The 12,612-nt window shown below is 38.9% G+C and overlaps 1 protein-coding gene across 3 annotated transcripts in view; it reads left to right on the forward strand.

Moving 5' to 3' along the window:
* The first annotated feature begins 1,088 nt into the window (after nucleotides 1-1,088).
* edil3a (EGF-like repeats and discoidin I-like domains 3a) overlaps nucleotides 1,089-12,612 on the forward strand; it is a 365,883-nt gene continuing 354,359 nt past the window's right edge. For 2 of the 3 annotated variants that reach the window (XM_061906307.1, XM_061906309.1), the window contains exon 1: nucleotides 1,090-1,424. In XM_061906307.1, coding sequence (XP_061762291.1) covers nucleotides 1,361-1,424 — 64 coding nt within the window. In that variant the 5' untranslated portion in view covers nucleotides 1,090-1,360. Of the gene's footprint in view, nucleotides 1,425-12,612 lie in introns of all 3 variants that reach the window. The other variant, XM_061906308.1, reaches the window with a different exon arrangement.

A 12,612-nucleotide genomic window follows, 5' to 3' on the forward strand; every position in this document is an offset into this window, starting at 1 on the left:
GTCGTGTCATGATGACGTGTACGCAAGATGTCACAGGTTTTTAGGAAGTATGAGTGCTGCGCACACACACAGCTAAAAGTCGTCTGCTTTAACGGCATAATTATACAGTTTTTTTGGACATCTGTCTTGCCGAATCTTTAATTTGTTCAACTAATATGGGATAAGTCACAGTAGAAAGATGGATTTGGGAAGCTTTAGCCTTTAGCCACACACAAAAGGTGCTTCCTTGTTTAAAATTCCTGGAGGTGAACCTTACTATGGATCAGAGCGCGGTCAAGAGAACATGGATCCCGACCACATGTCAACCAACAGGTTTTGGTGAGAAAATTGTGGTTAAAAAGTCCGTTCTTACCGAAGAAAAGCTAAGCTTGTGCCGTCCATAGCTGCTGTCGACTCCCCTGAGACACTGCGCGTCAAGACACCCGTGGAGACACCCTTCCGACTATCAGGTAATATTAAACTCACTAAAACACTAGCAACCCAATAGAAAGATAAGGGATTTCCCAGAATTAACCTAGTAAATGTGTCTAAAAACATCGGAATCCGTCCCAATGCAATCGCTTTTTTTTTTTTTTTTTTCTAGTCCGTCGCTATCAATATCCTCAAACACGAATCTCCTCGCTCAAATTAATGAGGAAATTGTCGTTTTCTCGGTCCGAATAGCACTTTTTGTTGGAGGCTCCTATTAAAAACAATGAGAATATGCGAGGAGCCATCAAACATGTGACGTCATCGTCTGCAACTTCTGGTAGAGGCAGGGCTTTTCTTTTAGCACCGAAAGTTGCGAACTTTATCATGGATGTTCTCTACTAAATCCTTTCAGCAAAAATATGGCAATATCACGAAATGATCAAGTATGACACATAGAATGGACCTGCTATCCCCGTTTAAATAAGAAAATCTCATTTCAGTAGGCCTTTAATTTTAATGCATACTCATATAAAAAGCAAACAAAAAAAACAGTCATCTGTAACGGCATAGCATCAAAGTTAACGCCATTTTACTCACATCAAGTCGATCGTTAGTCTCCTTTAATTTTGGAGGTCCACACCGGAAGTGCTATGTCAACATCCTGTTTGAGTGACGCTGGTTCTGGAGAGTAGAACGCACACACACCGCTGCCTCCACTGCGGTAGTAGCGGGCCAAGTAGGCAAGTAAGCAGGCAGGCGGCAGAGGGCGACCCGCAAACCTCCACTTGTTCCGGTACCCATCTCGCTACACTTCACCACAGAAAATAAGGACTTGACCTAAGAAGGACATATTTATCATCTCGAGCCGTCTCGACAGGAGGACAACTTTTGGCTTTCGTGATTTATATCATTTCTGTCTTCTTCTTTGAAGACGTGCTTCCTGGTGAGGATGGTACCGCTGCTCCTCTCCATCGCCCTGTGTGTGAGCGCCGCTGTCCCGCACCATGCGAAAGGTGAGTGTGGGGGGGACAACACTACACTAAGTCTCCATACTGTAAAAAAAATAAAATAAAAACAATAAATGTATATTTCCTCTTCTTATTTCAAGTATTTTACCTTAATATCAACCTCACCATACTTCACATGTGCATATGTGTAAGGATAAATGCACATTTGAACAGCTAATCAAACAATAATTCCCTCTCAAACTGAATTATTAGCCAAGGGAAAGGTGCGTTTTTGACAATGGACCTTCTGTTTAATTACACTGACTTGAGCCCACCTTACAATTGTTCTGAATTGGAGTTAAATTCACCTGGCTGCTTGACATTAAAACCAGTGGTTCTCAACCTTTTTTTTAGTGATGTACCCCCTGTGAACATTTTTTTAATATAAGTACTCCCTAATCAGAGCAAAGCATTTTGGGTTGAAAAAAGAGCTATAGAAGTAAAATACAGCACTATGTCATCAGTTTCTGATTTATTTAAATTGTATAATATTGCAAAATATTGCTCATTTGTAGTGGTCTTTCTTGAACTGTTTGGAAAAAAAGATATAAAAATAACTAAAAACTTGTTGAAAACAAGTGATTCAATGATTAAAAGAAGATTTCTCCACATAGAAGTAATCATCAACTTAAAGTGCCCTCTTTGGAGATTGTAATAGAGATCCATCGGGATTCATCAACTTCATTTTAAACATTTATTCACCAAAAAATACATTTTTAACATCAATATTTATGAAACATGTCCACAAAAAAATGTAGCTGTCAACACTGAATATTGCGCTGTTGTATTTCTTTTCCCACATATTTTGTTGATTATTCAATAAATATATTTATAAAGGATTTTTGAATGGTTGCTATTTTTAGAATATTTAAAAAAAAATCTCATGTACCCCTTGGCATACCTTAAAGTACCCCCAGGGGTACGTGTACCCCCATTTGAGAACCACTGCATTAAACATCCCCATGCATCTTTTGCCCTCCAGTTGTATGGTGACAGGACAAGCCTACCTGTGGGATTTGGATGGAGAAAAAAACAAAAAAAAAACAGCATAAGCCCCGTGGAAGTGGGTCATGCCATCCTCTCTGTCTCTGCTCATTTAGTAACATGCACGCCTCAGGAGTCACACATGTCGTACAGGACTGCGGTGTCGACACCAAAGCTTCCCCTAAGCCTCTCAGTGTCAACTGTGTGGTCGATAATGATGGCGGCAGGGTGGACTGATACTTAGAACTTAGTAGCTCTGTTCATAAATAAAATCTTACATGAAATATGTGCACCAGCTTGAGGACAAAAGTTGGAGGCAAACGTGCATCTCTATGCGATTTGTATTTTTCCTTCTAAGTACGATAAAGAATAAGACGTGCTAGACATTCTTTTCAAAGTCCTTGCTCAAGGTGGCAAGTGTCCACCGAGGGACAGCTGCTAAAAAAAAAAAAAAAAAACTGCCTTTTAGAGGATATCACAGGGTTGTCTTTGTCCGCTGAAATAAATTAATGGGGTGGAAGCCTGCGCCTTCAGGTAAAACCGACTGCATTGTTTCAAGGGAGCGTCGCGATACATCACTTCACCCCCTGCTCGGTCACCTGCGTACATTGTTTGAGTCGCAGCCGTCCATCTGCACGTATCGTCACATGAATGCAAATGTGCTCATGTTATCTTCATTCCTGGCTCACTTTGTTTGTAATGGCTGTGGAATTACAGGCTTTTAGGCAAATGGACGGCCATCTGGAGAAGTGGTGATGATATTATTTACTATTGGTGAGTCATGGTTAGGGTTGTACTGTTGGTCACTGTTAATGTTGGGATTGTTAACAGGACAGGAAGTTATTTTGGTAACCATTGGGGCTTCCCATGGATGCAGCCCTTGCTTTGCATTTGTTTTAGATCTTGACAAAGCAGACACAAAGGGTCTTCCTTGGCAGGCAGCAACAAAACAAATACTTCCAGATAAGCAACATTACCTACCTGGAATGGTGCTCAATACTTTTGATATCAGTGGCATACAGTAGTTAGACAGTAGCATGAACTGAATAATTATTACGTACTATTAGGCTACTCACCAATCTGATCTGCAGTGATTGGATCAGACCGATCTTAGCAGGTTTAATCAGTTCATGCTCATAGACTTAGATTGGTCAGACTTAGTCTAGACTTACAGACTAGATCTGACCAATGAAGCTTGCTCGGATGAGAGGCAGAATGTCTTCCAAGACGAACTGAACAGTTCATTTGCGATCGATTGAATGCCCTAAAAATACAATAACCTGGAGGAACGACAACATCCCCATACACATGACAATGACTCCACTCCACTGTTTCGAAAAAACAGAGACATGGCGGTGATGTAGAACTTCTTCAGAATAATGCGATTAATTAAAGTCAAGACATCTGCAATCTATAGCTACAGTAACTTTAGTCAGAATGCCGTGCAGAAGGTATACAGAGTGCAAAGGCAAATTCCCTGCTGATCTTAAAACTGTGCATTGCGTTCTCTGTTTATTCTGTGGCAACCAGAAAAAGACACCGAGATACTCAACGGTTACTGCCAGCCTTAACTTATATCAACAACGAAACACGTGTGCACTTAACAAAGTTCACATTCTTTTCTTCCCCACCACCAATCGTCACTGTCAGACCAAGCCATGCCTAAAATTCTTTTACTGACCTCTGTAACTTAGAAACGGCAATATGAAAAACATTACTGACTAGGAATGTTCCAATCAGGGTTTTCTGCTGCCGATTCTGATCATGCGTGAGTGAGATCAGGTGATACTGATCACATGTACTAACTGTATATTTTTGTATGTATTTATGGTGAGTGCTATTGACAGTTTAACAATATCAACACAACATTTAAACTAGTTCCTTGTTTTGCTTTTATTAAACATAATTGTTTGAGCAAAACAAAGTCAACAGTACACAATAAAAATAAAGAAGCAAAAGCTATCATCTACCACTCATTTACATTCTTTGGCCCTCAAAGTCCAACAGTGTCCAGATAATTATTACCTCAGTTTGTAAACATAACAAAGACAACAGATTTTGAGAAAATAAAATTGTGGACCTAATCGATCTAGTATTGCTCATTTACTACCCTATTTCTCGACACCACCAATTTATGCATCGAGCTGCCACCCTACTACGACAATGGTGAAATATTAACAGTTGTTGTTAAATTATCCTCGTTCTAGACTCTTATTAATCTACTTGTTAATTTTCTGTTAATAGCTGCTTACTTTCTGCTGCAAAATGATTCCAGCTACACTTCTTAAACTTTGCCAAGCATTTTTATCTTGGTGTTGTTTAAAAGATGGCTTAGTGGTTAGCTTATCTATTATCATGGCTGCACTTGGCTTGCTCACGGTTTGTAACATGTTTAACCTTGTCCTTCAGTGATAATGACACTTAAATACATAAATACTAAGTTTATTTGCCACAATTGAGATGGATACTGTAGAGAATAGGGTCGCCAACCGCCCCTTGAAAAACGGAATCATCCTGTATTTAGAAACAAAAGTATGCGTTCCGTATTGAGTTGTTAAGAGATGCACTTCGTCCTGTATTTTTATTACCATGAGGATTAAAAAATTCTCGTAAAATATCAAAAGATACCATCAATTGACAACGGCTTTACATCAGTCTTCCACAGGCTTAGCTAATCGTTGCCAAAGTGCCTGATCGCTCACCTGTCAAACTCATTGCAGATCAACTTTTCTGCCACCTGGGAATTAACTTTGCCTTGATTGCAATTGAGTTCAGCGGCGGCTAGTTATCTAGAGTTAGCTTCCAAGTTTCTAACATTTGGGATTCCAATGTGACTTTTGACCGCAATAAGTTTTTCTGTAAAAAAAGTAGAAATTGGGAAAGTTTGGAGATTGTTTTCGTCTACCCTGGAAGCGTCTGAGAGGTATGTGCTAGCTTAGCTACTCTTCTACTTAGCAACTCTGCTCTCTTGTTGTCTTGTCCTCAAAACTCTTGTAGTTTATCTAAGTTGTAAAACATAAACATAGTGTGTCCAGCTTTATGATAATGACACTACACTTTATGATAGTGGCACTATGCAACTCTCCCAACAATACAGTTACTCACCAGAGAGTCATATAATATTTGTTTAAACTCTTAGTATTTTTACTATCGTTCAGTTCCGACATTATGATTCTATTTAATGACAAATTACCCACATAACAGCCTAAAGACAATGATCACACTTCAGAAGTAATCACATGTTTTGTAAAAAACAAAAAAAAACAAATTGAATGTTGCCAGACTTATTAATAAAGGCTATATCCTAAAGCTAAACACAGAATTTACACTTTTTGAAGTTAAGCAGTACAGATGTCTGTAATGAAAGATGGTTATTTTCATTATGTTAAGTTAAACAAAAAACACTTTTTAGAATATTGTTCAGTTTATTCAGTTGATGTAATTTCGCTCCAAAAAAATATTATTTAACAATGTGTTTGCCGTATATTTGTGTTATTTTAAAACATGTGCATCCGTCAAAATTCTGGTTGGCGTCAAATATTATAATCATGTGTGTAAATCGTCAGTCATCAGGTCATAAAATCTTCAAAGTTTTAATTAATGCATTGGGACTCTTCTGAAACATCTTCTACCAACCAGAATAATCCAAGGCAAAGAAAAAAAAAGGCAAACATAATCGGATTGACCAGTCCTGCAAAGTGTCCCTTATTTTATATTTCAGAGAGTTGGCAATTTAAAGTTGTAAAACTTTACAACGCACTAATGTGATTACTGTGATGTTTTTTTTCGTAGTGTGCAATACCGATGTTTTAATGTTTTTTAGTTTTAGTTGGTCTTAGATTACAATTGTTTTGTTTTTCATTATGCTTTACTACTGTTACTGTATGTAATAACCTGCACTGCAACAATGTAATTTCTCCATTGTGGAATACATAAAATCCTATCCTATCCTATCTTACCCTGTACTATCCTAATGGTTTTGGAATACGCAGTTAAAGAAACTTTCTCAAAGTTAAATTTTTCAGATCAAAATATTAACAAAAACATCATTGGCCTGCTTATGTTATCATTAGTGATTGAAAAAAACATCTTTAATTAGATTGTCAAAAAAGGTTTAAAATTATTATTATTATTATTTTTTTTTATAAAACAGTGAATACTTTAATGCAGCAGATAAACACATTATTTAAGTAGTCATATTGCTCCTGCATAGGATCAGATAATCATCATGCATTGGTTTATTCAAACTCATTAATTGGTGATTAGCCCCCAAAATCCTGATCGCGTAAAGCCTACCTACCCTAATATTAAAAGTCATGTCGTATTGATTTTAGGATTGAAGCTTTTCAAATCCGCTTTAAAATATGAAGACAAAATAAGTTGTTATTAGTATATATTTAATGCTTATTTTTTTATAAAATAAAACAAGCCTTTATTCATAGTTGAATGCATACAATTAGGCAGCTGACTGCCTACATGGATGCTGATGATGGCAGTCTATGGAAAAGCTCATTACAGTTAGTAGCTGGTGAAGGTTATGGTTGAAGTACAGGTGACTTTGAATAGCAGTGGCTTGCAGCTGACCTTTACTGCGCCCTTGACTCCACTTTGAAATACCACGGCTTTCAATCAGTCGTGAGAGGTCATGCCACTGTCTGACCATTGACCATGACAACCAAAAGGTGTCAACGCCATTCACTGGAAGACAAGCCATGCTTAACGGTAGGAAATAATTTGAGTCGATCTTAATTTTCTCTTTCTTGCAGAACTTGATTCCCATTAGTATTGGAAGGAAATTGTATTTTTTTAACAATGCTGACAAGTTAATGGATACAGTGTTATTTGTCTTTGTGCCACTCTGTTGCCCTGCCCACATTTCAAGCATGACTGATTGGAAGGACAGTAGAGGGACACTTATGGAGGTTGCAAGGACACATGCATGAGGAAGTGCTTACCAAATAACTTTAATATTGCCCATAGAGAGATGTGGGTAAATGAGTTTGAGCCAGTACACATGGGAGCATCCAGTACAAAACAAAACAATATGTCATGCCTATGTATCTGATATGCCCCCTGGTAGTCGATTCATCACCTGTCCAGAAAAAATATTAGAACCCACATAGGCCCAGCTTTTTTTTATTTCAAAGTGACCTCAAGCTTATCAAACACTATGCGTTCTGTTCTGTTCTGGATATCGGTCTTTTCAAGGTGTACAAACCTGCAAAGATTCACAGTTGCAATTCTTGTGTGAAAAGAGCTCCAATAAGTAATCAAAAGTAGCTTGGTTTTGTAGTCAAGTCTAATATCATCACGTCATCGCTTGTGTTTTTTTCGGAAGTTTCTGTGTCAATGCGACCGGTGATCAGCATCAACAAGGAAGAGAAAAATGGCTGAAAACACTGAAAAAGGGAATACATGTGTATTGTAAGTTGTTTTCCATTGATTTTGGCTGTAATTTTAGGAATACACCCATAACTGGATAATGTCTGTTTTCTTTTGTTGAATGATCGTCTCAATAATGTTGCATTGCAGACAGCATACTATTATAATCAAGCCATTATCTTGAAAACAATCAGCGTAAAGGGAAAGCTGAAACTTTTACAGGATATGGCAATTGCAGATTCAGTAAGTCAGAGATTTCATTGTTGTGGCAACATCTGTTTATACTGTTTTCCAAATTACTGAGCGAGGAATTATTCTGCCTTTAACATGTCAAGACATTAACAGCGTATGTACAGTACATGTGCATATTTAATGCAATACTGTGATGGTCTGCGTTTACCGAGGAAGGGAATTTGAACACCGAGTTGAGCAGCAGTTTTCAAGGTTGAATGATTATTGCATTTAGTTACGTGGGCCATTTTACAGTTTTTCTAGCTGTTTTAAAGGGCTCAGGGGCTGCTTATTATTTCGGTGAGCTAGGTGTCAGACATTCACGATAACTGTCAGCCACGGGAGACATGACAGAAGATCAATAAGGAGACAAAATGACTTTGGATAACGTGTTAAACTGCATCAGCCTGTTTATCTGAACAAGTGAGAGTGTTTTGATCAATTTCAAGAGTTAATACCAATACATGGTTGTATACAAACCCCGTTTCCATATGAGTTGGGAAATTGTGTTGGATGTAAATATAAACGGAATACAATGATTTGCAATTCCTTTTCAACCCATATTCAATTGAATGCACTACAAAGACAATATATTTGATGTTCAAACTCATCATCATCTTCAGCCGTGGTCAGTCCACTGCTGGACGAAAGCCTGAGCATGTTTCTGCCATAGTCTTCTTGGTGTGCTTCTCATGCTGGTTATTAGCCTTCACCTTCCACGCTGGCTTGGTGCGGGTTGGAAGGGGTATTTTATATCAGAGATCCTTCTCCTAGACTAATTGCTTTACTGGGCTGTTGAACTTAGTCTGTCCTGTTGGTTGTCCGCACCCCATTTACCCAGGGACCCGCTCAGCTTTATGGCGCTGACCGCCCGCCAGTCACAAGAGAAGGTGCAAACGGTTCTTCGTGTGCATTTTATAGACGTTAGTTGGGACTCACTAACCCCACACACAACCTCTCATCTCATGCCTGGATGTAGTTTAACGTCATACCCAGTCAAACTCATAAACTTTATTTTTTTTTTGGAAAATAATAATTAACTCAGAATTTCATGGCTGCAACACGTGCCAAAGTATTTGGGAAAGGGCATGTTCACCACTGTGTTACATCACATTTTCTTTTAACAACACTCAATCAACGTTTGGGAACTGAGGAAACTACTTTGGCACGTGTTGCAGCCATGAAATTCTAAGTTGATTATTATTTGCCAAAAAAAAAAAAGTTTTTGAGTTTGAACATCAAATATATTGTCTTTGTGGTGCATTCAATTGAATATGGGTTGAAAAGGATTTGCAAATCCTTGTATTCCGTTTATATTTACATCTAACACAATTTCCCAACTCATATGGAAACGGGGTTGCACATCCATCAAGGCTTATTTGCAGATCAGTACTTTGAGCATTTTATTTTATTTTCAGCTTCGGTTGTTCTGCATTAACATGAGCTCTCTCAGATTATGAGTGTACCTGTAAAGAGAATATGATGTGAAGTCAGTTTGAGCTTTTGAGATACACTTGTGTGGGATTGTGTACTTGCAGTTAGGGAAAGGTAACCCAGAACTGTCATCACACAAATTCCGGGAAGGCAATTCAGTCTTTTTGCACTTTCTTGATGTGCATCCCTAGTTTGCTCATTTACTGTAGATCAAAATCCTTTATTCATCATGCCATCATCTTTTAACTTTAAATTGCAGTCAGTGCCAACAAAGGTATATTTTAGATTTGGTATGTGATTTTGAAACTTAGAAAAGTTTAAACTTAAAGCTTGTTCGATCTCCAGCTTTGTGGGGGCCGGGGGTGGAGGTGATCCGCTGGTTCTCGGTGGTCAGTGGGTGCTGGGGCTTGATCGCTGCCCTGCCAGCCTGTGCATGGATTTGTTTGTTTATTTAGGTGTGATTGTGTGTGTGGGTGTGTGTGTGAATGTATGGATAAATGTAAGTATGTAAATGTGTATGTATGGATGGATGTAGATATGTATATGTGTATGTGTATGTATGCTTGTGTGTACATATGCATATGTGTGTGTATATACTGTATGCATATATGTGTGTGTGTGTGTGTATGTACTGTATGTATATAAATATACATTTATATATTTGGGGGAACTCTCAGGGCCTGCTTGTCCGGTGGGGATCGTCACCTCAGCCTACTGCAGCCGGGCTGCGTCTCTGGGGCCCCTGGGTGCCACCGTCCACCCCTTCCGGATGCCTGTCTTGGTTGGGACCTGCTGGGTCTAGTCCCTGCGCCTATCGTTGTAGCTCGGTGCCGGTGGTCCCTTGTTCCCTGAGCGCCGCACCTGCTATTTAAGGTTGAGTTCTCTGGGTGGCTGGGGCCGTACTTTGGCTCCTGCACACACTGGCAGACAAATATATCGTATATACCTACTCACATACACACAATTATACATGTATATACACACACATATGTATATTCATTCATTAACACATACATACGCGCACACACAGGTACTGAAGAACATTCATAGCTACCTAGACTCCCACATACATACACTGATACAGTACATATAGTACATACACACTTCCAGTACATACATCCACATGCACATTTTACTGTACAAACATACATATACACATACTGTACATATAAAAGCACATATGCATACATAAATTCATGCATATTATCACATTTCATAAAACATATATTAACGTTGTTCCCCTAGGGGAAACTGAATAACACAGACAAAGCTTAACCCATAATAACTATAACGATCTACAAGGTTAATACAGTTTGCTTCTCTTTGTTCCCCTCCATTTGTCTGCTTTCGTTTATAATTCAAGTTATCATTACATATATGTATTTTTGTGTTTGAAACAATTGTATTGTTGATAATAGAGGTAATTTTTGTTATTATTTATTTTAAATAGTGCTATTTCTACTGGTATTTGTATTGCTCCATTTGCAGTGTAAAAATGTTTATTGTCATTTCTGTGTTACTTTAATCTACTTCAATAACTGCTTCTTTGCTTTCACTTTTCGTATCATATTTGTACTTATCGTATTTGCTGATGCTGTTCTGTTGTTGTTGTTGTGGTTGTTATTGTTGTTGTTTTTGTACATCTGTCTTTTTTTTTTCTCTCTTTCTATCACCTCCTACTCCGGTCCGGCTGCACCAAGTAATAATATAAATCCATTTAATATCCATCCATTTTCTACTGCTTGTCCCTTTTGGGGTGGCAGGGGGTGCTGGAGCCTATCTCAGCTGCATTTGGGCGGTAGGCGGAGTACACCCTGGACTTGTCGTCACCTCATCGCAGGGTCCATTTAATATAGTCAAATACAAGAGAAGTATCCCACACTTCGCGTTTGTAAATTAAATCTGTACAGCAAATATGGGCATCTACATCAACAACATGCCTTGCTTGAGTAGTTGGACAGGACAAAAATAAAACAAAAAACCAAACAATGTGGATGTCACAGTCCAACTTACTGTCTGACATCCTCTCATGTACACTACATGTTTTTGTCCACTTAGTAAATGTGCTTGGTAAGGTCTTGCATTTCTTGGCTTCTGATGTTAACTCATGTGTCAAAATGTTTTTTTTTACAGAAGGATAATGGCTTTTAGCATATGTCAATCATTGTAATTTGACGTGTATTTTATTAAGACAGACTGTCTCTAGCTCTGATGTTGTAGATTGCCCTTGAGTGTACAGCATGGTAAGGAGATACAGGGAGGTCGCTTAAAACATTGAAATGATAAATAAATTTAACGACAACTACTAATTCTCAAGCTCAAAGTGAAAACTGAGGGAAATAACTATTATGACCGCTAAGTTATCACAGTTCATTATAAGGTAAAGGCCAAGGGTTCTAACAAGCGTTGGGAATCGTTAAATACAGGTATAAAACGGGGCTAAAAGGGCTAAAGGGACGATAATATGGAAACTGTCGATTCATTAAATTAAACACACACTATGGAGGAGTGAAATAAGAGCGGGGCTTCTTCAGCTCCACTGCAGTGTCTACCCAATATGAATCACTTTTTGTATATTTTCAGAGAAAATATATTTAGATGTAAGATACATACATTGTTCATATGGAACATTGGGTTTTCAAAGTGTGGTGCAGTGAACATCCTGTCAAAATTGAGCTCATAGGACTAGATAATACAATCCCTCAGATTAATCAGCATTTAGTGTTGAGTGGGGGCTGTGGGGGGTTAGGGGCAAAAGCTTCACTGGGGTCTTCAGGTGGGCACCCTCCTTCATTGGTGTTTCGTTGATAGGCCCACGACACCTCCGGAGGGCTCAACGGCGACATCTGGTGTCCCAGGTGTGCCCCCTCTACCTTTACCCCTCGATGTCATTTAGCAGCCCAGTTTGGTTCCTTTCTCTTGAACCATATCCACCTGCTACTTCGTTCAGCAGCATCCGACAGCGATTTGACAGCCCGCCGGAAGGCCTGACCTCTCAATCCCATTCCTTTTAGGAGCTTGGTTGTGGATGTAGCAACGAAACCTCTGCACCCGGCTTCAACTGGTAGCACTCGGGCAAGCCAGCCGCGCTGCTCGGCCTCGGCTGCTATGTCCGCATACCTCAGATGTTTGCGCTCATATGCTTCACCAACTGCTGCCTCCA

This window comes from Nerophis ophidion, linkage group LG07, assembly GCF_033978795.1.
Source record: "Nerophis ophidion isolate RoL-2023_Sa linkage group LG07, RoL_Noph_v1.0, whole genome shotgun sequence".
NCBI classification, from domain to species: Eukaryota; Metazoa; Chordata; class Actinopteri; order Syngnathiformes; family Syngnathidae; genus Nerophis; species Nerophis ophidion.